Source organism: Excalfactoria chinensis, chromosome 4 (assembly GCF_039878825.1).
Source record: "Excalfactoria chinensis isolate bCotChi1 chromosome 4, bCotChi1.hap2, whole genome shotgun sequence".
NCBI classification, from domain to species: Eukaryota; Metazoa; Chordata; class Aves; order Galliformes; family Phasianidae; genus Excalfactoria; species Excalfactoria chinensis.
In genome coordinates, this window is record NC_092828.1 from 5,289,780 (window position 1) to 5,317,040 (window position 27,261).

Below are 27,261 nucleotides of genomic sequence, written 5' to 3' on the forward strand. Positions count from 1 at the left end.
TGGAAGCTGCAGAACTCATCCAATACAGACCACAGGAGCAGCTGAGAGGCAATAATTAGTCTGAGCCACGTTGTGGTAACCAAAAAAGGCTACGGACGGATCACTGAATTAAATACACCAAAGCTTTCAGATACTTTAAAAAACCTCTATGAACAATATGATACACAATTTACTTCTGCATTTCAAAGCACTGCATCAAATCAACCGCTTTTTTAAAGAGTCAACTGAAGAAGCCGGGCAAGGAACAGTATCTGAAATAGAAGAATTTTATGTAGACCATTCAGTGTTAAAAACCAGAGAATCAAACGTAAGTTCAAATTAAAGATCGCTTTCAAACAGAAGACATTTGATTAAAAGTTTCTTTTAACATTTAGAAATTTAAATACATTTACCTAAAGATGGTTAATCTCCATCTCTATGTTACTATACAATAGCTTAAAGCTACTTTTAAATGCTAGTTCTATGTTAATGTGAAGTTACAGAACCGCATTCTTAGTTAACGTAAGTTGGTTATTAGTTGGGTGACTCCGTGTTTCCTCCCACCCCAAAATATGCTTTAAAAAGTGGAGCTTTACAACATCTCAGATAATAGTTTTCAAATGAGTAGTTTGGAATAATTCCCGACAGTTCTAGAGGAGGTATTTTGTACAGTTTGGAGAGCAACTCCATATAAAGTTCTATTGCAACTGAGCATTCACAGTATGCCACAGTCCATACATATTACTACATATACATCTCAGGTTTGTAAACATTGGAAGAATACACAGAACATAGTACCACGATCCTCTGGTACTGCTGAAAGGAAGATGAGGTAACATTCAGATAATCTCAAAGTCCACAGAGGTCCTGACTGAGTAGTTAAAACAGCTGCCAACGCTTCTGTTTCATAGTGTGTGTTAAGGCTTTCTACTTTATGATCTGCTAAGGCTGGATTCGTTAGCTCTCAATATCCCAACTGCATCTTTAACAGCGTGGTATATGACATTCTTCACCTAGGAAGGAAAGAAAAGGTGTTCAGTTTTACAACTAAGCAGCATGGGTAGGGCAGGTCAGAAGGCTCTGACATGCAGCTGCACAGAATCCCACCATCTTTGCCCCCATAGGCACAAACATGCTTCTCTGCGTGAGCCTCACATCACTGATCTGTGAAAACAAGGTTCAGCTGATGCCCTGTTAGCACTGCAACGTAGCAGCCTCAGACTGCTGTGGGTTCAACCAGGTGAAGAACAGCACAAACAGAAGGCAACAGGCTTTTGTGGTTTGGTTTTTATCAAGGTCCAATGCAATCTAATCCAAACATGAAAGGCTGTATGGATGGATACATCTTCAGGGCTTTGGTGAGGGGTTTTGTTTGTTTTTTAATGGGAGAAAAAGAACAGGGCTCTCTTTGAGCACTGGAAACGTACCTGCAATTTATCTTCGTGGTTTGTATGCGTATGTGACAGATATCTAAATTCCTGAGTGAGCCAGAAGCAATGCTTGACGTGCTCTGGGGATACAAAGTCTTCTGCAACTTTAATACAACTGTACAAGTTATGAACCTGGAGAGAACAAACAAGCATTAGCCGTACATGCCAAGTCTGCCCAAGAGGTCAAGCTGCAAACAGTGCCCCTGGTCCTTGCCTGGTGCGGAGCTCCTGCTGGAATGAAAACTACATCTCCTAGAAACTGTACAATAGCCCAGCCTTGAACTCCATACTCCTGGTGAAGGCGTTTTCTTAGAGATCGGTCCAAGTACCAACTTTGATCGTGAATGGGATCGTGATCTACAGGATTTTCTTGACCTTGTTCTTCAGCAACCTGAAAAGTCAGGGAAAGAGCCTCATTACAACACACCAGTCCTACAGGATAATCAAGACGTTCATGTGGTGTTGCATATACAAGCATTCCACATAAAGCAGCTTGCGCCACGTGATCAGATACAAGAGTTACATGCAAGATTTGGATTCTTTATTCAGTTCCTGTTTGTCAAGGCTACATCATCTCTCATTTCCACTTGCTTCACAAACATGCTGCAAAGGTGGATATGGCACATTAAAATCATTCCAATTTACATCGGAAAGAAGAAACGGGGTCAAGTGACTCATGTTCACAACAGGAATCTCTCATAGAGGTGAGATCATTTCTCTTACACTACTCTAGCATGTAACTGGACAAAACATCCTGGGTGCCAAATGCAGCAGGTGCCTGCCCTGAGGCCTCCCCTGCTCTGTGTGCCTGCTGACCAAAACAGAGTCTGCTAACAAGAGTTCCAGAAGTTACCAGGCAGGGAGGACTGAAGACTTCATAAAGGAAAACCGAGGGGCAGGAGAATCAGACCAGATGTCTGAATCTTAAGAGTTAATTTAGAAGGAGATGAATGTCTTGGTTCTACCCTGAGAAAAGCTGCTGAAAGTCTTATAACTGCAGCACGTGTGCCACAAGAGACTAAGAATCAAATCACCAAATCACCACCACTTATAAAATTCACTAGCAAGTTTTATCAGATTCAGTATTAACAAAAAACAAATCTTAACCAAATTGACTGTAGCTTCTCCAAGCTGTTGTTTAAGACAGCAGTCAGGCTGACAAGGCCAACAGTTGTTCAGACCATCCCATTTATCCCTTTTATGCACTGGAATTTTCACTTCCAATGCAAAGCAGTTCCAGAATTGAGACTACCAGGAACTCTTGACCACCTGTGGTAAATAGTGAAAGGGGCCCTTTTTGATGTGGTATCACCTTTCCCTCCCATGAAAGCTACTTGAACAACCTTCATTTCTCCCTCCATCCAAACCTGAAAGCTATGGAAAGAAATACACGGTGTAAGAACATGAAAGAAGGGAGACTTCATAAACCACGACTGACCTTTCCAAAGACCATCTCACACACATTTTTAAGGGTTTAAACTGAGTTTCTGTTGAAATTGGGACAGGAAGAAGGTGAAAAACAACCCCTAAGGATTTATATTTAGAAGTCTGCACCAACAGTAAAGGTGTTTTTGAGATGGGACAGCCGACCTTTTTAAGGAACTCCCGGATCTTCTCTGTATCCTTAGCAGCATAGATGTGCCACAGAGCTCCAGGTTTTTCTCGACTTTCAGTAAAACGTTTAATTGTCAGCTCATCAGAATCACCATCTTGTATGGTCTTCAGTACTTCTGTTAAGAGGAAACAAGCAGTTACTCCACAAGGACCTTCCCTACCAACCACATTTAGACCACATTTTATTGGAGGGAAATAGTTCCTTCAGCACAAGAGAAGAAACTTCACCTTCTTCTTGATCAGCCTGACCCTTGGGGATCCCCACATACACCATAACATTAGCTGCATCAGACACATCCAAGTGGAGATTTGTTGTGCCGTATTTTCTATCTTCCGGTGTTATTAAGCCTGAAAAAAAAAAAAGAACCCACTACATTAGTGAGTGAAGTGAGATAAAGAGAAATCTGCTGCTCCTCTAAGCAGAGCTATCTGAAAAGCCCAGACAGCTTTTACTTTTAGCAGCCAGTTCCTCCAGGCAGCAGTTTCCTTTTTTACCTAGGACTTCACAGGGTCTCCTTTGCATCTTGCCAACTGTTCAGTTTACAAGCTAACAAACACCTCAGTCTGCACCTACACCCTGCCTGTATGACACACAGAAACCACGTTACTGTTACCAGATGGTTTCTGCAGCAGTTTTGAATAAAGAACTCTCAGCAACAGTTTCTACTTCACAGCACTTGCAAGTCAGGACCTCTTTACTCGCCATGATCAGGCTTAAAGTTTGAAGCATCCTCTGAGTGACAACTTATCACAGGAAGAATCTAATTTTTGTTTTCAGAGTAAGCTTTGATTCAAAGGCAGGTTGAATGGGGCTGTGAGCAACCTCATCTAGAGGAAGGTGGTCCCTGCCCATAGGAGGGGGTTGGAACTAGATGATCCCAAAGGTCACTTCCAAGCCAAACTATTTTGTGATTCAAACACATGGGCAGAATGATCTATAGTATGACAAATTCCTTACCGTAGGCATTGTACATCTTAGGGCCCAAATCTGGTCGTACAAAATAGTTGGGAAGTCGAGAGGCAAGGTTGAGCTTCCCGCCTCTCCTCGTGTACTCTGGCAGCGGAATATTTTTCATCAAATCATCAAACCTAAAGAAATACAGCACAGTTCAGTGTTAGGTCATGGGATCAACAGTCTCTGATGAAGCAGGTGTCAAAATGTAACAGTATTCCTACAGGTTATTATTTTGTAAGCATAGCACACAGTTTCTTTGTAAATCCATACCGAGAAGGCATCATATCTCTGAAATCTTCTCCTGGAGGCCAATCTTTAAGCTTCAACACCATCGGCTCTCCTTCTTCTGTTCTAAGGCGACCTATTGTCAAATGGTAACATGTCTTAGTTTATAAGAGCTTGTACAACTCATAATGCAAATAATCATGAAATCTTGATCTTATTTTATAGCCATATTCGGCCTGCAACTATTCATATAGAACTGAAGACATGCAGTTCACTTGACGCCACAGTCAGGTATTACTGCCCTGAGAAACATGCTTTAACAGTACAGAGTAGATCAGACACTGTCCACAAAGACAAAGCCCGAAGCATCTTTTATTCTGCTCTATGCTGGTCAAGGATGGCAATGTCATGCTAGAGTAAGATTATCATTGTTTAATATTATACCCATTGTAAAGAAATTCACATTGCTTACTCGAAATATCTTCAAACCCATCCCAGAAATCCCCCACAGTAGCGCCAGTGATGATTTCATTGGTCCTGCAGTTAACCAGGTCTACTTCCTGTTGGCCAAACTCTTTCCTGAAGGACTCAGGTCTCCAGAGATCTGCATTTAATTTGTGATGTACTCCCGACACCATTACAGGCTGTAAGGAAGAAGACACCCCAAAGAATTATTACACATCAAAAATCTTAATTCTAACCACCTATAAGATGCACCAAACATTTAAACACGGGCACTCTGCAAACATCCCATTTTGTAGCATGAACGCTCACTCTGCCATACAGGAGTTACACCACACATTGGATCATTCTTTATTTCAAGCTCCAAAGCAGCATTTTCTTTTTAAACAGAGAGCCATAAGCTCAGCACTGTATTAGGAAACTGATTTTAGTTATATATAACATATATATAACGTATGTCCTTTTATCTAAGGATTTCAGTGTTCAGGTATTACATCATACAGAGTTTCAGGGTTGCTTATGGCTGCATTGAGTTTGCACCTGCCTTTCAAGTAAGAGATCAAAGCACACGATGTGAAAATGGCAAGAGATGTTCACTACCTGTCCCTGCTTCCAGCATTCTCTGAAGACATTCCAATTACTTTCATTGTTGGGATCTTGAAGACACAGTAAGCGGTTATCACATAACCAGTAGTGAGGCGTATCAAAGCCCATTATTGTAGGCTTTATAGTCAGTCCTTGTGGCTTCTTAGGCATGTCTGTAACAGCTCTGTTTTGCACCAGGGAAGCAAAAATGTCGTCAAGGATTTTGGGTGTGCTCTTGAGTCCATTGTCTGTCTGGTTTATTGAAAAAAAAAAAAGAGGAGAAAGAAGAAAAAAGTTGGTGTGTTTTTCTGTCAGCGTCCTCTGCAATTCGAAGATGATGTATTTAATATTCTATTCTATTAATAATATTATAGTATTATAGAAGTATTATAATAATACTAATATTTTTATATCTGTCACTTCCAAAATCTTCATGTCAGCAAACAATCATGCAGAGAAAATGAAGCCTGCAGAACTGCTGCTGCCTGGGAATTCACTGTCATTAAATGCCAGTGTCACTTCTGATAACACCTATAGCATTCTGGCAGCATGCAGTTCCACCTTGATTTCAGCAACACTGCAGAGAACCACTGAATGCTGCATGGAGGAAAACTTTATATCAAAGAACAGGGGATGCAGTTTCATGGAGGAACCCCAAGGACAATATTTCACCCCCTCTCTTTGGGGTTGTATCTGTAAGAGCAGATTTAAGCCCAGGAACATCTGAAGTGCAAACCAGGTACAAGTCAGTCAGTCACCCACCACAGAAGGAGCTTTTAGATCCCTCTGTAAGCCCTTTAATGGTCCTTTTAGAGACTACTTAAAGGAGATGCCAATCAATGCACCTGTCGGTCATTATGCTGAGTAAATTTGTCAGCTCCATCACCTGCCTCCCAGCCCTTCACTCAAGCAAGGCTTGCAAAAAGCACTATTAAACTACTGTTCTAAAAAGCACCACAATAGACATTGAATTAAACCCTTTTCTCCCCCGCAAAGGAAAACAAAATATTGTCTCCTATGACAAATGCCTGTGGCAGTTGATCACAGCTACAGAACAGCAGCCTTAGCCTGGTATCAACTCAGAGCAGCGTAACAGAGATGTCACATACCTTTCCTCCAGAAGAATTCAGGAGATTCCGCAGGAAGCCTGTGTTGTTGTTGCTCACAGGCGTTAGTATTGCACTGTTGAATGTCTGCAGGGCTGCAGCAGGCTTAGCTAAGCTAGGGAGTGTCTGAAGAGGTTTGTTTTCATTCTTGGAAATGGGCACGAGGAGTTTCTCTGCAATGAAGAAGAAAAAACATTAGAAGAAATAAAGAGAGCAGTAATCTGAACCACAATGAACATCCTTAAAATCCAAAGCACAGGAGATACTGACATATATTTATATGCACATATATATGTACGTGCAATATGCATATGCTCCATAATACAATCATTGAACAACATTCCAGTAGTCAGACTGTGTCATCCTCAAAGATACTGCTGGATCCTGGACATGTTTTTCTAACAATCAGCCACAGAAGGGTTTGCCTTTCACCGTTTCTCTACATACCTTTGTTTTCTTTATTCACATTTCCACTTGTTATATTTGACAGCCAACTTAACGAAGGAGAAATATTTACTGAAGCAGTTTGTTTACTCCCAGCTGCTGGTTTGACAGGAGGATCGTGTGGAGGGACCTGTGGGCTCAGGACTAAGTTGTTTTGCTGAAGGCTGGTCCTCTCTCCAGGTACCAAATTCTGAAAAACAAAGTGAGAACCTGATTAAATATAAACACAACATTCAAGAAGGGGAAACAAGCAACGTTCTTTCAAAACGGAACAAAATTATGTGCTGCCCTCCTTTAAATAACTTCATCACCACAAGAGGTCAGCACTGCATCTTCATACTGAAAAGAGATCCAGGAGAAACCACGACTTCCCAACTTCAAGAGCTTAGAGTCCATCTCTCTTCATGATAAGCAAAGAAAGCTGAGTTTCCCAGACACATTTATTGGGATCACTTTGGATACCAACCACAATTTCAATAGCTGCTTCTTGCTATTCTGATAATAGATTATCATAGAATGGCCTGGATTGAAAAGGACCACAAAGATCATCCAGTTTCAGTTCCCCCCAAGTCTATGTGCCCAAAGCTACATCCACAGCCTGGCCTTGAATGCCTCCAGGGATGGGGCATCCACAGCCTCCTTGGGCAACCTGTTCCAGTGTGTCACCACCCTCCGAGTGAAAAACTTCCTCCTAATATCCAACCTAAACCTCCCTGTCTTGGTTTAAAACCATAATGTTCAGGGCTAAGCTGGAGGTCCAGTTTGCTTGTTTAAAACATGTAGATAGAGCACCTAAATCTTTAAGTGTCAAAAATGTATTGGCTCTAAAATAGAACTGCATGTGAGTGAAGCTCTGGCCTGGCCAGAAGCAGCCGTGCACAGAACCCACAGCACATCTCCTAGGCAGCTGAGTTGTTTGATTGGAGCTGCTATGCTGTTAGGCTAACCAGAACTACTGCCTTGGCCTGGGATTTCTCCTTCCTTCTCAAAGACCATCCAAACAGAAATTATGATATGCATTTCTTACTGCTACATTCTTTATTTCACATCTTAATGACTACTGACACTTGGTAAGAATTCTGAACATGGCATAATATTAAAGTTTGAGACTTTTTGTAAGTTATTCTCACTGTGTCACAATATAAAACAAAAGTTTCTCATTTTACAGAGGGAGAAGCATAGAGGACACTGAGAAACAGAAGACCCAAGCTAGATCAGTCATATGCTAACTTGAACTACATCACCATCTTCCTTGCTCTTCATACTTGATGATATTCTACACCTCTTACAGGGATTACCAGCCAAAAACCAAGCTAAGCCTGCTACCTGGACTCAAAACAAGTTTATGAATAAGCATATATAAAAAACACACATTTCTTGTAATGCTTCAAAACTAGGCCTTTAACTTGTAGTTTTTTTTTTTACTTTCCAACATACATACATCTAATTACAAATCATCTTCCACAAAATGAAAGCCTTCATCTTTTCATAGCAATTAAGATGAGTTACTGAAATTAAATCAAGGTAACACCCAAACTTTATGGTGTTTCTTTGCTTGTTAACAAGCTTCCTACCAGGACAGTAGAGAAAGCATTGCTTATCCATACTGCTCCAGTCCTTACCACTTCATCCATATTCAGCTCTTTCAAGCATTTCAGTACTTTCCTACCCTGCTTATTCTCATTCTTTTAGGTGCTGCACATATTACACTCCCAGGACACAAGGGCTAGGCCTGCACTCCCAGCCATTATCCCATCTCTGTTGTTAAGACTCCAAGTCCTCTCAGTCTAATCTTATGTTTTTACATAAGAAATGACCAAAAGGCCCACATCCAAACTCACTAACATTTGTCAAGGTTACTCATCAAGTTACCAGCTGTCAAAAGTGAACACCAAACAAAAATCCAGCAGTGGTTAGGACTGACGTGCTTGTGCCAATTGCCAATGACTTCAAATATGGGTGTTTCAGCTACACAAACAGCAGTGAGAGACAATACAGCAATACCTGCTTTGAATCCTCCTTTAGAGTTGGCTTTGACAGTGCCTTGAACTGTTTATTCGCACAGGGGCAGTTTGCTTTTATTCCCCATTTTGTTCTTACAGAGTGAACAATATCACCAACATCGTAGAGAGCTGAAGGAAAAAAGAGTAATTAATGAGCTTGTTTAATTAGAACACTCAGCAAGAAGTTGTGTACACTACTCAGCTAAACAATAGCTAAGTAACAGCTCATCTCTAAACACAACATTTTGCTACTACTTAGTACAGGTCAGGATAATGAAACAAGTAGTGAGCATACACAGGCTGTTCCACTTTATGAACTTAAACCTGTTGACAATAGAACTAAACTTTGGTTAACCTTAAAACTACAAGAAAAAAAAGAAGCCACTTAGTACAATATCAACAACATTTAAAAGACAGCAAAAAGCTACAACTTTTCTTCAGTCTCTCAATCAAATACTTAAAATACCTCTTCCAGGAATTATCTGTGTAGGCATTAGATTCTCTGGTTCGTGCTCCTGCCCCTTCACGCATTTAAACCACGAGAAAGTATCCGAGTCATCATCTGTAAAACAAAGCCATTACTTTGTTTTTCCTCAGTTGTAAACTGGATGGTCAGCCCCAAGCACAGGCTCTTCCTGCTCTCCCTTAGTCTGAAGCAGCAACATGCACTCTCACCTTCATGTATGCCTTTTTTCCTCATCCTGTAGCAATCGACACACACGCCAAAGCCGCACTTAGAGCAGACCCAGTGCAGGTTGAAGATTGTGGTGTCACACACATCACACATCTCTCGAACTCCACGAACTGCACGTTTCCAGGCTACTTGTCCTGTGGTAATTGACACGATAGAACAGCTGTTAGCTTCAAAGAGAAATTAAACGCTGAATCCTTTGATACAAGAAAGGCTGGGTCTTGTTCTCTACCAGAACTCCCAAACCAAGCCTCTGCAGTCAGGTCCAGAAGAAGCACATTCAGAACAGACTTAACTATCAAGACCATTTCACCTTCTCCTGTGCAGCACTATTACTCCTGATATGCACCTGGCCACGTTAACACGCACACCTGTTGACATTCCCTTAAGTGGTAATTCCACAGCTGTCCTAAAAAAATCCTTAAGTTGCTATTAGCAAGCCAGGCTTAACATTTAGCATGCTACAATCAGCTTGCATTTGTCACCTGCTCTTCCTTTTCAGTACGTTTTCTACATGTTACAGGTGTGCATCAGACCTTCTCACAATAGTTACCTGCTCAGTTGTTCTTATTTGTGCAAGTGACCATTGCTGTTTAGGTTACCACATACCCATAATATATCATCTCCTCACTCTCTAAGTCACTCTCCCAAATCATTTTCTCCAGTACAACTGCCTCCCTTCGGGCTCTACCTAACACAGTCTCACTCAAAGGACTTCTTTGGCACTAGACCCCCTGTTGCTAAACAGTAGCAAATTCCTTCTATGCAATCACTCTTCCTGCCTCACACCTGGGGGTCCAGAAAGAAGGAGCTCACCAAGATACTCCACAGAGTGCAAAACCATCCCAACACCACTCCCCAAGGAGGGCTACCTGACCAAACAAACTTATGTTTTGGCAGAGGTCAGTTTGTCAGAGCCAGAGCTCCTAGGAAAAGGTGTAACTTGAACTGAACTCTGCCAAGAAAAGCTTAACACAGCTTCAACTCTAGGTGGTACTACCCAGAATGCAGGAGACATTGGGCAGACACCTTTCTAAGCTGTATTGCTTCTGTCACGTAGTTACAACCCAAAACAAAACCACCATTATCTTAAGATCCATTTCATTTTGAGGAGAGATCATACAATTTCACAATGCCTCCCATTTAGTGGATCGCGTTCAGTTGCAGCCAAAAACCTGTGTTTACCATGCAAGGTTTGCCCTGTTGGCACTAACGGAGCTCTACAGTCAGTTATACCCTCAGCAACACCTCTCTGGCCAAACTCCAGCAGGGCTTCTTGAAACAGGCCTCCTGCAAACTGACCCTATGCTTTTGGGTGGAGGGAAAGAAACATTTCTTCACTGACTTTACAGGTAGTGTTGGGTCTGGCACACAGATAAGAGCAAAACAATCTACCAAAATCAAGAGGAAAGCCTAATTTTATGTATGTATTAAAAATAGATGGCAGGCAGCTGCCTGTTATTTTAGCTTCTTCTCCTCTTTTAAGACACTTCATTTCATAAGAGAAATGCACTTTCCCTTCAACAGCAAATGTAACTATAAATTGAGAATTATTCTGACAGACATGAAAGAATTATGTCCCCTTCCATAAAGAAAGAGCTGTTACAACTAGTTCATGCTAGATCTTAATCTTCCTCTGAGAATAGAGGGCAACACTGAAGACTTCAATGGCATTTCCAAATGCTTACAACTCATTTTCACACAAGTCAAAAGCTTAAAGTTTCACATGCAGTTATTAAGGTAGGGGTGAATTAATACAAATTGATCTTACTGTGTGGTTCAATTGTAGACATAACTTCCTTTTCAGATATTACCAGCTGACAAAAGTGGTCTCCAATGTTGGCCAGGATATACTTTGCTGTGTCCAGATCCAGGCCTACAACATTTTTGGATAAAGGCAGCCACAAGCTAATAGCCTCAGGGTCATACTTATTGGGAGTTAAGAAGCCCTCCTCACGCAGTATCCCATGCTTATTGAACTGCAGCCTGTGAAACGAGCAGGGAAGAAAGAGCCATAAAGTAATGAAACATCTGAGGTGATATTCCTGCCTGTTTAAAAAGCTTTACTCATGGTCTTTTGGGTTGAGATAGTGAGGTACATTTCCTAAAGACTTTTTTATTCATGCAAAAATTATCAGGTTAACATTGTCTGAAAACTGTATATCTATTAAGGATCACATGCACAGAAAGTGACAATAAAACTTCCACCTAGAACAAACTGCAGCTCACAACAGACATCAGAACATAAATACATTGTATTCTCAAGTAGCATTTAAGAAACGACTAATTAGGAAGCAGCTACCAATAATATTTTAAGAACCAATACAGTTCCTACAGCAAAGCTTGAAGAAGATTTGCTCTGGAGCAATTCTAGTAGCCTGCAGGAGACAAACATTGTTAGTAGCTTATTAAATGAGAAAAGAGTTACATTCACATTTTCAGGAACCTTTTTACCAATAGAGAGAAGAAGTTGACGTACGATAACAACACGTGCTCACAACGCCACTGTGAGTAGCAAGAAAAGATGTTGGCAATTGGCAACCACTATCATAGAGCAATGCGATTTGCAGACTCCAAAGATTTCATATTCAATAAACAAGGATAGTTCTATTGGCACTGACTTGTAAACCAAAGGACTTAGGCATTCTGATGCTTCTTTCAGCTAATGTCATACCTACCCCACAACACAACAACATCTGGACCAAATAGCTCATGGAAAAGTTTATGCTACTCCAACACAGAACAACGTAAGTGTTAAAAACTGTCAAACCACAGCATGTGACAACATCCATATATAACATATAGATATGTTCCAAGTAGTACTTCAAAACCTTCTCTGAAATGGTTCTTAATTTGTCTTAAGAGAAAAGCTTCAGCTTGAGATCAGGCTCATAGGAACACAGGGAATCTGAAGCTGCAGATCAGGGTTAGAACATGCCAACAGCGCTCAGCACTCACTGTGCTTAACTCAAAGTCCTCCTGCCTGCCCTCCTTGAAATCCACTAATTACGCTGATGATAGAAATGGCACAATGCTCAAATGTAAGGCACAATAAAAATGTGAAGCAACACAACCAACTATTGCTTTGCTCACTGCTGTTTTACTTCTCTAGTCTGAAAGCCCACGGTCACTTGTTGTAATTCCTCTGTAACTGCAGAACGTGTCTAACATTTCAACTTCTAACTGCTAAATGCTGGGAGACATGGAGTCTAACATCCAGTACTATCAAGCTGAAGCATTCAAACTATACTCAAGTTATCCCAACTGGCATCCAGCCCAGGAGAGCAAAATAAACAGCTCGAAGTTCTGCCAAAATATTTTCTACTCAAAAGAAGCAGTTATAAAAAAAATTAAGTGCTAGAAAAACACAGGGAACTTCTCATTGGTTGGGAATACTAGGCTTATGGTTAGGAATACCAGGCTTATGGCTTGCTAGCTACACACTGACATCCAGCAGTTCTAAACCAGAGATTTACATAAGGCTGCATTGAGCAAAAAGCTGGTTTTCATCTGACCTGGAAAAAGAAGATCAATGCTGTAGCTAATAGTGAGAATCCAACAGCACTCCTTCCAGAAAAGAAAAGAGGTCAGACATCCAATTCCAACAAACAATTTGTTATTCACATGTAAAGAACACCAAGATCTGCATACACTCAATATTGTTCTTACCTTCTAAAGTGAAAGAATCGACAAAAGACCGTGGAATCCTTCTCGCCTTTGTTCTTTCGATAGCTGTCCAAGCGGCATTCCCTGCATTTATGCAAGTGAGGTGCAATATTATTGCAGGACCCATCCTGTACAAATGCTTCTCCACTCTGCTGCAGCTTCTTCACTTTAGAAGCATCTGCTAAAACGGACTTGCGAACTATTACTGTAAGGAAGAGCAGTGAGGATTACACAAGCTGTGCTAATCAGTTTGTTATATAAATATGCAAGCAAATGTCTTCAAGCAAGAAACAATCCAATAACTTTTCTTACATGTTCCCCATTACATTAAAAGAAATTAGCTATAAAATATCTGCAGTCAGCAGGAACTTCCTGAAGCCACTGTCCCAGTGGAGGCACAGTCAAGGGACCCACATTTAACAGATGCATTCACCTTTCCACAGCAAACTTTTGAAGGAGTGCCTGCTTTCATTGATAGCACTTCAAGTATCAAAACTTGAGAACCTGTCTGTGGAGTTGACCAGGGCATGCATTGAAAGTAATGAAGTCAGAAGTACAAACAAGCTCTTTCTTAGCCTGTTCCTCCCACACAAAGTGCAACAGATTTCAGCATCTTACTATAACAGATAGAGAGCATCACGCTTCCTCCCACATCGAACATGAATCCTAGCAGGGCTCAGTGACTGCTTGGCTGGCTGTTCATCCAAGCCAGTTACAGAATAGCACATGGTAGTCCAAGACCAAGCAACATGAGTTTGAAAACAAAGAGATGGGTGTGTAGGAAGAGCCCTAGAACCCAGAACAATCAGCTACACTGTCTGATGCACAGCACAGACACACCATCAGGAGTCCAGCTCTGTGAATAACCACAGCCCTCCCCATTCTGCCCAATATAGAAAACTCAAAGAGCTCAGCAAGCGGAACTGGGCCATAGATAACACAGAAACAAGGCAGTTCTTTAATGTTGTTTGAGAACAGTTATTGAATGAAAGCCCTTCTTGATTAAAGCTCCACTGAGAACACCATCCATCTCTCATAACACATTTTTAGCTGCAGTCCTCAATTTCATAAAGCAGTCTAATTACACCATTAGTATCTGCCTTCCAAACCAAACCTTGCACATGTAACCTGTTAAGCCATTCTATCCCTGCACACTTCGTAACAATTGTTTGTTCTCCCCATCTAGCAAGGAAAGCACCTTTCTCAATATTACCCATAAATGACTTACATTGCAGATCACTCTCCAATAAAATTGAAACAACTATTTTTGTCAGTGTTACAAAGAATATACTTGACTACATTACACAGAAACAAGGATACCTTCAAGCGACAGGAAGTTAAAAAAAACACCTACCATTATCCTGGATCTTGGTACTCCCACTCCAAAAGCTTTCGTTTTCATTTCTCCTAATAAAAAATTCCATGTCTGCATGTTCATCCACCTTGTTTCCTTTTTGGCTGTTACAACCAATGTGCGATTTAGCTCCAGCCTCAGTAAAAGGAAGAAGGTGAGCATCTGATGTTGAGGGCCTACAATCTAAAGTCCTCTGTAGATCAGAGCTATTGACTCTTGGTATTGCTATGGAAGAGTTAAGATGTTGCAATGGTTTTGCAGAAATACACTCTTTTGGAAAGTTTGTTGCAGGCTTCAGAAGAGGTTCGCTTATATTTTTCGGGACGGTTTCTTTTCCATTAGTTGAATCACTCAAAGATGAAGATCTTGAAAATATCAGAGAGGTATATTTACCATTTTGATCATTAACATTTTGTGTTTGTTCTTTAGGTATATATGTCACTTTAGGAAAGAGCGTCAGATTTTCCTTCAATGGTTTTGTTCCAGCATTAAGACAAGAGGGATGGACTTCCGGTACGCTTCGTCTACACGTGCTGAAAGACAACAGGAAATACTTTGACACGGGCGTCAGGCAAACCGAGGCATCAGTTTCTCAACACTAATCACATCTAAATCTTGAAATTTAATCCAGGACCTCTGATATTTGTGCAAAGTTCAACACGTTTGTGTTCGATTTTTTCCTTTCATTATTCTAAGTGCTGTTACCAAATGCTCAAGCTCTATCTACCTGTAGATCCACTCCAGTTTAGCTACCGTAGCTACTCCACTACTTCCACAACTACAGTTACTTTCTCATTTTTAACATGTAACAGCTAAATAACCAAGTGCCTTCCGTTTGCATGTCACACTCAGGAAACTTCAGCAGGGACAGTGGTCCTGGGGGGCACTACAGCTATATTGAGCCAGTAAAACTGCTCCCGCACAAGAAGATCAGATGAGAAGTCAAGCTTTCTGCAAACCAATATCACTTCTTGCAAAGCTAATACACAACACTTACTCTTCCTACCACACCACTTCTACTATACACGTTAATCTTTGTGATAGAGCTGTAGGCACAGGTACGATATTCTAACCTTTAAACACTGCTAGATGAAGAAACTGCAGCTCACACTCAGGAAAAAAGTTACACCACAGCACAGTTCTCAGACTTGCTCCGGTTGGAAAATGAAATAAAGCAACTTGTATTTGAGACATTCACCTGGTTGAAACATGCCTTGACAACACGATTCCTAGAGCTTGTTTTATAATGGAAATGCAGATCAGCTCAAACTTGTGCAAGTTTAGAGTGGTAAACTCAGTACTGGAAGATTTTAAGTCTAGTGGGACACCTACCTGGCTTCTAAAAGTAACAAACAAGTTTAAGGTCAACATAAACTGATATTGAACAAAAATACAAAGGAGGACCCATACTTAATCTGCAAGCAGCTAGCCTGCAGGACACCTGTCTGAAACTGTTCCAATGTTGCAAAAGATACGAATTACTGCACTTCCTTAGAAAACAAACTCTATGTTTATTCTTCTACAAACTCGAGTTACTTCTGAAAGAATAGAAGTCCATGAAAGTATGAACAGATTTCTTACCCCTGAGGAGTTTCTGCACCAAGATTGGGAGGAGAGTTAGCTGGCAGGGGCAAGCCTTGATGCCTTTGGTCTTTATTAGCAGGAGTACAACCCAGCAATGCTTCACCAAACACAGTTGGTACTGAATGCACATGTCCCTGACTCTGACAAACCTGCAAGGGAGATTTTAACAGTTAAGAACACTGAGAACATCACCATCAAAATAAATACCACATTGCAAGGTTAAGTTTAAAACGAGAAGTACATTAAAGCTCTTCTCAGCATGCTTAAAAGCTTGAAGGCCATTTCGCACTCAGTCCATTAGAACGAAATAACTTAAGAGTGTCCTTTTAAATCTCAGAGGTTCAGTGAAGCACTATTCCTGCTAATTCATTCCCTCATCCTCATTTCTTCAACTACTATTACAAATTTAAGGGTGGGGTGTGGGTGTAACAGTAAGGCAAAAGGATAGAAAGAAAGCACTGCTCTTCTTCAGAACCAGCACTGCAATCATCTTTCAAGGTAACCAAAATTCAGAGATGGCTTTCAGAGCTCACCTGTAAACCTCAGAGAAAAATCTCAGAATCATAGAATGGCTTGGGTTGAAAAGGACCACAATGATCATCCAGTCCCAACCCCTGCTGTGTGCAGGGTCACCAACCACCAGACCAGGCTGCCCAGAGCCACATCCAGCCTTGAATGCCTGCAGGGATGGGGCATCCACAGCTTCCTTGGGCAACCTGTTCCAGTGTGAAAAACTTCCTCCCGGTATCCAACCTAAACCTCCTCTGTCTCAGTTTAAAACCATTATCCCTCGTCCTATCACTGTCCACCTTCATAAACAGCCATTCCTCCTCCTGTTTATATGCTCCATTCAAGTACTGGAAGCCCACAGTGAGGTCTCAATGGACCTCAATGACCAAGATGAAAACTATGAAGGTAATACGACAATATTACCAAAAATCTGTATGTGAACTTCCCTGAAGTGGGGAAATTATATATATATACACACACACACAGCAGGATTCCACAAAGCATTAAGTGAAAAAACCCTGTGCAGATTAAGTCACCAGCTTTATAAATCTACAATTCTTTTAGAAATACGTCAAAAATACCAATATCAGCAAGTCTTTCAAAACAGTAGTTTTCCACAGGGCTCCCTCCCCAGCCCTGACATCCATATTCCACTCCCGCATCCTCAACTTACTGCTGTAAATCACAAGACAGACTCATTATCATCAACTCTGAAGTAGTTCCTTTCTGCTTTGGTATAACACAGCTGTCAGACATAAGTTCACAGAAAACCCCTGGAATTTATTAATTGTACATCAGAAATCACATACTAAGTTTGTTTCTTTAATATAAAAAAAAAGCTACAGCTTCAGCTGACCAACCCCACAATCACATCCCTTCCACTGAAGACCAAGAATCAGCTTTTCTTCTTTAATAGAGAGAGTGCGCTCTCTTGTCACCATTTAGTTGCAAGACATTTCCCAAAGAGTACAAAGATCACGAAGGAACAGACCTTGGAAGGCAGACCAGAGAACTACAACTAAATAAATAACTGCTTTCTTTAACAAAAAAACAAGCCATGAGTTCAGATCATGGTAACTCTTCTGCAGTACGTTTGGAGTATGAAATAAAGACTGACTTTGTCTACAAGCAAACTGCTCAGTAAGCGAATATGCAGAAAGCCAAAGAATGGCAAATTGAATGCCTGAAATACATTAAAGGTACTCAAGCATGAGTTACATAGTGGAGTACAATTGCAGCACATGAGTTACTTTTGCTGCACACTTTTCCTCATCAGTAAATACAGGGTGGATCACTTTTCATAGAGGAATCTTGTCTCTTACTTGTTACCTCCTGCTGCTCCCCCTGTTAAGCTGTTACAGAATTCTATTAACGAAACCCAGACATCAGCCAAACCCAGACAGTTGACTCAGTACAGAGCTGAGCACACAGAAGCTAAGAATCAAAATTGACAACAACAAGTGACCCCTACCATCACTACCCAAGAGATTCCACAAGCTCTTCCACAGCCATGTCTAAAATACAATTTTGGACTGAAACACTCAAGACAAAATTACAGGTTACGAGTTCTGTGGCCAAGCCACTCTTTCTTCATTTACATTTCTAAAGTTACCCACATCTTACGGTGAGGGTGACGGAGCACTGGAACAGGCTGCCCAGGGAGGTGGTGGAGTCTCCTTCTCTGGAGATATTCAAGACCCGCCTGGACGCCTACCTGTGCGACGTGGTGTAGGGAGCCTGCTTTGGCAGGGGGGTTGGACTCGATGATCTCTAGAGGTCCCTTCCAACCCCTATAATTCTGTGATTCTGTGATTCTGTGATCTTCTTTTGGCCCATCAAGAGGTTTTTTTTAAGAACTCCCAGATCACTCACAAAAGAAAGAAACGTAGACATGCAAGTACTAGAAGAGCAACCAAATTCCCTCTTCTGGAGTGCTGCTTGTGTACCTTGAACCCTCAGAACATGCAAGTGTAGGCACAGGTTTTGGGTTTAAGAACAGTTAAAAGAATGAACATGAAAAACAAAAGTTATGCACTTGAGAACCACCCTGTGTTTAATCATACTACAGAGTACATGACTAGGCAGGCTGACACTTAAGCACAAGCAAGGGGCAGAAAAGAGTTTAAGAAAAGGAAAACCTGAACTTCAAGGCTCACTAACAACTTCTCTGATTACCACAAGGCAAGATACTTTATCCGTGCCTAGACAAGTTTCAATAAACTCAACACATCCTCCAAGGGATTATGTTTATTATTTAACTTTTCCACTTAATCCTTATTTAAGACTGTTCTGAGAAGTTACGTGACTGTGTTATGTAACACAGCTGTACATAATGCGTTAAGGCATTACCTCAGGAGAAGACTTTGTGTGTTTGGCATCAACGCTTCCACTATTTTCTGATGGTTTCCTTTTCACGCCCCCAATTCTCTTGGATTTATCTGGAACAGAAGGTGAACAACGTTAGCCTATTTTAGCACAAGAATGCTACTTGCTTCGGCAGAACAAACAGTAACAGCTCTTACCGCATTTTCCATTATTGTCATATATTATTTCCACGTGAATTAACTCTGGATCAAGAGTTTTTAAAGCTGGAATCTTGAAAAGGAACATAAAATAAATATACAGAGCCAGTTAGAGATGGAAGTTATAGTTTGAATGTGTTTATTTTAGATGTTGTGGTACAGATGAAGCTTATATACTTGACTTTTGGATCCTACAAACATCAAGCTAAATTTGACAATGTACAGTGACAGTGCTATTGCTTGTAAGAACGTGTGTAAGCTGGTGCTTCAGAGCACTGCCTGCACAGCAAAGGAAAAAGGATCACACGTTTATCTTGCTCTTCACATAAACCTACCAGGTCTCCTTTCTTTTGGGTAGATAGCCACTTATTTGACAGTTGTGCCAGCAGCATGAAGCAGCACAAAAGCATTCAGGAGTAACGAAAGCCACTGCACTATAGTGACTTCCACTTCATTTTAGCTTAATGTATTAAGGACAGAATTTAAAACAATACTGATGGCTGCATAATCAAAAGATTGCACCCTTGACCCATCTCTGTTTGTAAACCCACATCAGCTGGTTCTTACCTCCTGACAGTTGACTTCTAGAGTTCTTGTAGCAGGGTTGCCATTTACAACAACTGCTGTGAACCACTGGGTAGACGGATCCAGGCTATAAATTCTGATTTTTGAACCAATTATATTTTTTCCACCTTAGAAACCAGAGGGAAAAGAACAAAACAATAAACAAATAAAAACATCCAACACGCCTCAGAATGAAGATGCATGAAGACCATCACATTATCCATGTTCCAACATAAACTAACCAACAGTACTGTGTGCTAGATGCAAGTAAAACAAACTGAGAACTTAAAGACAACTTCCACATCACTGAGGGGGAAAAAAAAGCCACAATAAAACTAAGTCCCAAATATCTGCTGCCTTTGGATAGGTCAATTAAGCTTTGTGGAGCTTCTGACACGCAGCTGGAGGCAAGTCTGACCTCCAAATTTCAGTGAGACAAGTAAATAGATGAGGAAATTCAAATTTATTTATTGGATGCGGAAATTTCTCCTCTTTCAAGCACTGCAAATGAGGACTCTAAACTGTAATACTTTCCTTGCCGTAAAAGTATATGCAAGAAATGTCTTCCAAGTAGATGACTAAAAAGATGCTTGCATGAACCAGTCAGAAAGAACATGGCCAACAAAACCAAACCCAACAACTTAAACTTGACTAAAAGAGCAGTCTCTATGTAAAGCTTTTGAAGTTTGGAAAAAGAAAAAAAAAAAAATCAAGCCACTTGAGAACAACAAGCAAAGCCCATTAATTCATTTCAGCAGGAATTGCTGCACATTTGATATCTCTCCCACAAGTGTGAGATCATCTATCCACGTCTAAATTCTACACTCATTCCTCCAATGGAAATACCCAATAGTGAAATTTCCATAATGCTTCAGTGTCTTACATTCATTGCTCCAACATGAAGTCCATTCTTTTTTATACTTTTTTCAAGCTTTCACCCCTAAAATGGATTACTACGGTTTATACCATCAGCAGAAAGATTTCCCTTTTGTCTTCATTACTTATGTGCAGATCTTCCTGCTACAGAGCACGCTCATACCTTGCACCAAGCGTGTTTCATCTAGGTGTTTCTTAACTAAAGCTTGAATTTCTTCATTGACAGTTTGATCATCCTTCAGAGGAAGCCTGGAACTCTCCACATCCTATTTAGAAGCACAATATTTAAGTTAGTATTGATGGTAATGCTTCTGATTAACAAGAAATAATGAGTAAATACTCATGAGCTAACAGTCAAAGAGCTGCTATTTAAGATGCCAGAAAAGCAGCTGTCTCCCCTGCAGGACTGAGATGAGGCTCCTATGTCACAAATCTGTAACTTACATTTAAGTGATTCCTGTGCTAGTTTCTCAGAATATGATTTACTTGCTGACTGCCAACAGGTCCAAGTAGTTGAATATTAACAATGGCACTATCAGCACTCTCAGTGTGGGATATCTATCATTCATTTAATTCATGCTGTTTATAGGTCTTAAGAGCAGGTTTCTACAACAGGTTAAGTCCTTTATCAGCTGCAGATACTATTCCTCAAAATGCCTTACCAGGCAGTCACCTGGGGCAATTGTTTCGACCTGTTTCTGCCTTATTCCCACTAACAAGTTCTCCTCTGGGTGCTCAATAGAGGTATTATAATTCAACCATCCCATTTACATCCTGCCTGCCTCCACAGTTGTTTAGGATTAGAAATCATGTGTTTCCATTAAGCAGTAAGACTTATTCCAGGCATGTCTGCAATTCCTTTCACAGCAATAGCAGCCACATCCACAAGACAAAAGGAAATATTCCATGCTAACCCCCTATCATCAGCATGATGCAAGTGCTGTCGCCTGAGCTGAATGGCTGCCTTAACACACTCCCTCACGCAGCTGCCTTAAATGCCTGTGTCCTGGACATGCACATTACAGAACTGATAATTAACAGTTAGAGCAATAGATACCTTCTCCAAGTTTTCACCTGTCTGGAGTCTGCATTTAGGATACATTAACTTCAGATAGCTTAAATACCAAGACAAAGAGATTCCTATTCTATTTTTATAATGCCATATAAAGTTACCTGAATGGGCGTCAAAAGGTCTTTAGAAAGAAAAACGCATTTCTCTTCACCAAGATAGCGTATTGAAACCATTGGTCCCAAACCAGCTTTGTCCACTAAGGATTTGTAAGTCTACAAAAGTGATAAACATCTTCTTAGAAGCAGAACAAGGTCTCATTTCTCATATTCATTTTAATTCAAATCAATTTAGTTTTGCACCTGTTTCCCTGCTTAGATCTCACATCTCTGCAAGGCTGAGTGGAGGAATAACTAGCAAATCAATGCCAGCTTGCTGCAGGGCTCACATTTAAGTTCTCAGAGCTCATACAACATTGACAGAGTACTCAAGTCTTAATTTAGGCATATGTGACATCTTAGATAGCCTCATAGTTATCACGCTGCTTCGGTACAACCATGTCCTCAGGTACACCAAAGGCTTTGAAAGCAGCCATGAAACAACAATCTCCTTTGAAAAGCTTCTTTACTTTTCTTAATGTGTGCAAGGCTAAGCTCTGTCTAGCCTTCAGTTAGTAGCTCTTGAGCGGGTACATCAGAGGCAGCGAGAGCAACTCCTTGTGCAGAAGGTACATTTACACATCATTTAAGAAGGAAAAAGAAAGAAATTAGTTCCGATAAAGTACACGTGGAGTTCCTAAACCAATCAAGCAAAGAAAGATTTTCTTCACTTTTGCTGCCTTCAGTTAAGATAGCACTGCCAAAGGGGCAGCAGAAGAAGAGTTGTTCTAGGAGCAAGTGAGCAGTACAAAAGTTCTACAGAACTATTCCGCTCTCAGTAAGACACTCTACCATGTACTTGATTCAACTGCTCCAATCAAGATTCATTGAAATCAATCTCCTTTTTGCAATTTGCACCTCTTGTGATTCTTTCATTCCTTCCTTGTCTAGTGAGAAAGGGTGGGAAAAAAAAACCGTTGCCAAGGCAAGTTCCAATGTTTTGTTTTACTTAATTCTATGTTGCTCCTACAATGAGCTTCTAACAGGCACATGGCATGAACTAACCCTTTAAATACATCAATGAAGGAAACCTCACACATAAAATTAAGGTGAGTATCCAGTCAGAACAATTTAGATGTATGGAAATAAGCAGGTCTTCAAAATGTCCTATCAAGCAAGTCTATTAGTAGAAATACTAATACTGTGAGGCAAAGAAAAGAATATCAAGGAGTCACTATCCCACTTCCATTCCCACTGTTTAGCTCTACTTCCAACTAATGTCTGCTCAGATTAGCTCTGCTTAAGAAAAACCTCAGCTAAAACAGCAACACAAGTTACACTACATACTCTTAACTTTGCTAGGAATTAGGTATTAAACATGGACTACAACTTCAGTGTAATTGAAGTTGGGCAGATCTCCATCCTTCACAACTACTTCTATGAGTAGCAATATCCAAAGCAGTCAAGTAAAACTACACTGCTGGAATACATTAACCAAGAAAAATTCTTTTCACCTCCACTGGCTGATCTGCATAACCAGCCATGCACGGCAGCTGCAGGAAGCTTAGATTTCTGGCTTGGACAGTGTAGCTTTAGTTTTTATGCATATAAAAACCCTGATCTCACAATTGATCAGTGGCAGTCAGCCGTTATGTAAGGGTTATTCAAATTACTTTTGTCTTAGATCAGAAATCACTCATGAATTAACAGTACTTGATGCAAAGTAAAGCAATGACTTAAGACAAACACGTAGGCTATCCTTACAGATCTGTTCTTTGCCATTTTTCTCTCTATTCTTAACCACAGTTCCATGAAACATGAAGTTCCAGGAGAAGCACAACTCCCTACAGAACAGTAATTTGGGAAGGGAGTAAAATCATATAAAAATTCATCCTTGTATCCCTAGATGAAACAAACCAACTTAAAAACGCTTACAAGCTCTGCACTAAGCTTCAGTCTCTGCATGTAACACGTAAGGCCTGACAATACAAGTCACACTGTACTTGAGAAATTCACACTTGTAACAGGCACAACCATCCCTAGCAGATGGAAGAGCAGAACCAGAGTAAGGCCAGCTGTGTACTTACCATTGCAGGCCACTGGACAGGTGACATAGAACCACCATGAGATCTTCTTTCTGCCAATACCAGCTTTTGCTCCACGAGGAATACTTTCATTCTGGGGCTGTAGACTTCTATCCATCTTCTTTTTTCCCATGACTCATCATCAAATTCTACACAGATCTACAGAACGGGAGTAAAGCAAAAGAGTGACTAACCTCCTGAATACTCAGGCACACACAAGGTAGAAATGATAAACAGTTTCTTCTAAAAAAATCATCTAAATAAAAGCACGAGTGTTGCCTTTCTGTCATATAATTAAGCTATCACTAAGGCATCCTAGACTGAGTTAGTATTTTATAAGTGTAGTCAACATCAACTGGTTTGTTGTCAGTAGCATCACATAAAGCATTAATATTCCTATTAACTCTACAACCTTCCCATCCATAACAGTCCTCCGCTGATCAAGTTCAGGTAACTGTGTTAGCTCTGCCACCCATGTTTACAGTCGGGAAATAAAGCAAACAAACAAGGAGTGCATCCTGCATCTCTTCCACAAACTACAGTTCAGAGAACTCAAAGACAACCTGTTTTTCCAGAAATGTTTTACAAGCAAGTCTCAAAGAATAACTTCAGCAATTTTATTGAGAGCACAAGTAAGAGCATGCTACTGAAAGGCATCAAATAATAGCATGAAGAAGGTCATTTCCTGCCTGCTTTTAATTGGTGTTTACCTCTACAAATCTCTGAAGCATAGATACGAACTGCTCAAGAGGAAAGCGGCTGTCACTACGTGTCAAGAACAAGGAGAGTGTGACCAATGTCAAGAGCGGCATCACTGTCCTTTCATAACATCAAATGATTGAGGAGAAAAAAACCCACACAGATAAACCCCAACCTGACTAAAGAGATTTAGAGAACAGCACCTTCAGAAGTACGTGGCCCTGCTTCCATCAAGCATCACTACCTTAAACACATCATCTAAGTGGTTTACTCTTGAAGTATAACTGCATAACTCCTAGAGACTTCCCCTTTTGCCTCTTCTCTTACAGGGAAGCTAAACAAGTAGAAGCACGCACACCAAATGGCATTATCACACCCAGGAGTTGTAAGACTAATGGGCACAGAAATGAATTTACTCGTTTTCAAGATCATAGAAAAAGTGAAAGAGATAAGTAAACAGCACAACTCCCAGAACCAGAATGGCTTGTTTTGCATGCAGAATGAATACTGCACAAACAGGAAAAGACAGCTGAGAAAACGTATTCAGAAGTTATTAACCATCCTCCATTTCTGCACGTTAATGCTTCCTAATGCTACATGAGAAGCAAGATTGTCTACTTCTACTCCTTTAGATACTTCTATTCAATCCAGCACTACTTTGGGTCTTCCCATACAGTCCTCTACCACAGGGCTGCAATAGGAGAAAGGCAGTAGTGTGTGTTTTTTGGGACCAAATGTTCTTCATGGCTCCATCAGTTACTTCACAACTTCTTTAACACTTTTAGTGGAGAACGCACAAAGTCGATCACTAAGAGCAGAACTGCCACAGACTCCATGGCACATAGTAAAGCATTAAAGACCCCCAGCAGCAGCTGCCCCTCCTCCAAGTCCCAGAGAAGGTCCTTAAGAGCTTTCTGCAGCAATTCCTCCTCCTCACCCCAATCAGGGGACAGCCATCCATGGGGAAAGCTCCACTGCAGATCCATGACAGAAGCTCAGCCACCACAAGCCTGGAGGGTCTCCACAATATATCCCTAAGTCTGGGCATTCAAGAGTTAGAAACACAAAGGTTGTCCTCTTGTCTGGAAAAGTGCAAGTGTTTCCTGCCTATGTTGCTTGCAGAAACAACAGTAACACAAGGTTCTCTTATTGTAAGGGAGTCTTGGCCCAAACAGTTTGTATCCTACAGCAGTGGTTCAGACACGGCTGGATAGTTTTCCTGGCTACAGTTGACAAAGGGCCCCATGAGAGCTTCAAGTTGTCAAAGCCTCCTGGTTCCCACCCTTAACATATAGTTAATGAGTTACACAAAGCCCGAAGTAACTGATGGCGCATACAAAAACGCCATCAGCAATCATTAATGAGAAGCAAGCCACCATGCAAGAAGAACACGAGGAGCCTCCAAGGCCACGTGTGGATTTCATACATCCATATGGAGCAAAGTCACCCATCCAAAATAAATAAATAAAGAAAGAAGCATTTGGGTTCCGTAAGTAACTCCAGCTTGGAGGGAAATAAAACCGTTTACAGCTGACGGGGTCTTAAATCATGACTGGGAAACAGACAGAAATAAAGGCCAAGTAAAGCAGGCACGCTCCAGAAGTCACCAGCACGAGTTGGGGAGAACTTCCGGCAACAGCAGAGCACGGCAAGGCCTTCAACCAGCCGTACACATCTTTACAAGCAGGTCAGGCAGGGAAACTCATCAAGAAGGGCAAAACCCGCATACGAGGTACAGAGCATATATGGACACCGACACTTTTAGTCCCCAGACCCCTCGGAGAGCCCCCATTACCTTCAGGTCCGGTTTGGAGATGTCAGTGTGTGAGACCGCCCGGATCCTGCCCGCCTGCCACGGCCATTCCGCCACGCGTTCCGTGTCCCACGGCCCGTCGTCTTCCCCGGCCAGGCTAAGGAAGCGCTTCCCGACCAGCAGCGACCAGCTCCCCTCGAGCCTCAGTACCATTTTACCTCATCGGGAGACCTCCCTCAGGGCGGGCGGGACAAGAAGGAGGCCGTAAGGCCCAGCTCGAGGCTCGCCGCCCGCCCGCCTTCTCCACACGGAGCCCCTCCGAACGCCGCTGTGCCCACGGGGCTGTTAATTATCGCTTCAGCGGGAGGAAGGAAGGAATGCCGGCAGCCCAGCCCCACCGCGGCCCGGCCTGCCCCGCCGCCCCTTTGTTCCCAGCAGCCGGAGCGGGGGGCGGCAGTCGAAGGAGGCGGCCGGGCCGAGCGCCTTCCGGGTGCCTCTCCTCAACACCTCCCCCCCCCCCCAACAACACACACAAACAACACCGACCCCCACCGTCCCCTCCTCCAGCTTTACCCTCCCTCTCTCACCTGCTGCCCCCCGCCCTCAGCCCGGCCCCCCACCGCCTCCACACGGCGCCCGGGTCCCGAGAACGCGCCGCTTCCCCTCCGCCCCCGGCAACAGCCGCTGCGCCCAGCGCCGCTCCGCCGCCCCGCGCTGCCGCACACACCCCTCAGCCAGCCCCGCCGCTCCCTCTCTCGCTCCCATTGGTTCTTCCGCCCCGAGGGGGCGGGGCTAACGGCAAGCCTCCCGCTGTGATTGGCCCGAAGAGGCGGCGTTCGCGCCATTGGCCTCGCCTCGAAATGTTAGTTCAGCTCATGGCGGTTAAATAAAGAGATATCCTTCCGCCAAGCTTCAAGTGAAAGAGTCCCCCGAGCCGCCCACGTTCACAAATAGCCCGAAGATGAGGCTAAATGGGAAAACAAACACTTTTGAGGCCGTGACGCGCCATGACGTTTCTACTGCTGCCTCAGGCGGACTGAACAATAAG

At 41.9% G+C, this 27,261-nt stretch overlaps 1 protein-coding gene across 3 annotated transcripts; it reads right to left on the minus strand.

Annotated features, from left to right (window-relative positions):
* Nucleotides 1-110: 110 nt before the first annotated feature.
* Nucleotides 111-26,956, minus strand: KDM3A (lysine demethylase 3A). 3 transcript variants are annotated; one of them, XM_072335541.1, is made up of 26 exons: nt 26,941-26,956; nt 26,256-26,448; nt 23,765-23,920; nt 21,744-21,854; nt 20,734-20,836; nt 19,698-19,822; nt 19,131-19,203; nt 18,958-19,046; nt 16,096-16,247; nt 14,515-15,047; nt 13,164-13,365; nt 11,266-11,480; nt 9,479-9,631; nt 9,270-9,365; nt 8,805-8,932; nt 6,804-6,990; nt 6,360-6,529; nt 5,266-5,502; nt 4,676-4,847; nt 4,249-4,339; nt 3,982-4,112; nt 3,252-3,371; nt 3,000-3,139; nt 1,624-1,800; nt 1,407-1,541; nt 111-992 (listed from the first exon to the last, which is right to left on the minus strand). In XM_072335541.1, the coding sequence occupies exons 2-26, from the start codon at nt 26,424-26,426 to the stop codon at nt 912-914; spliced, it is 3,948 nt and encodes a 1,315-aa protein (XP_072191642.1). In that variant the 5' UTR covers nt 26,427-26,448; nt 26,941-26,956; the 3' UTR covers nt 111-911. The 3 variants fall into 3 exon arrangements, with proteins under 3 accessions (XP_072191642.1, XP_072191641.1, XP_072191640.1); XM_072335540.1 differs by lacking the exon at nt 26,941-26,956 and adding an exon at nt 26,801-26,868; XM_072335539.1 differs by lacking the exon at nt 26,941-26,956 and having other exon boundaries at nt 26,256-26,554.
* Between the last annotated feature and the right edge of the window lie 305 nt (nt 26,957-27,261).

Coding starts and splice junctions, on each gene's coding strand:
- KDM3A (XM_072335541.1), bottom strand. CDS start 26,426: ATGGTACTGAGGCTCGAGGGGAGCTGGTCGCTGCTGGTCGGGAAGCGC. Junction 9,632..11,265: donor GTCTACAATTGAACCACACA/GTAAGATCAATT, acceptor CAATTACCACAG/GACAAGTAGCCTGGAAACGT. Junction 9,366..9,478: donor GAAAAAAGGCATACATGAAG/GTGAGAGTGCAT, acceptor TTTGTTTTACAG/ATGATGACTCGGATACTTTC.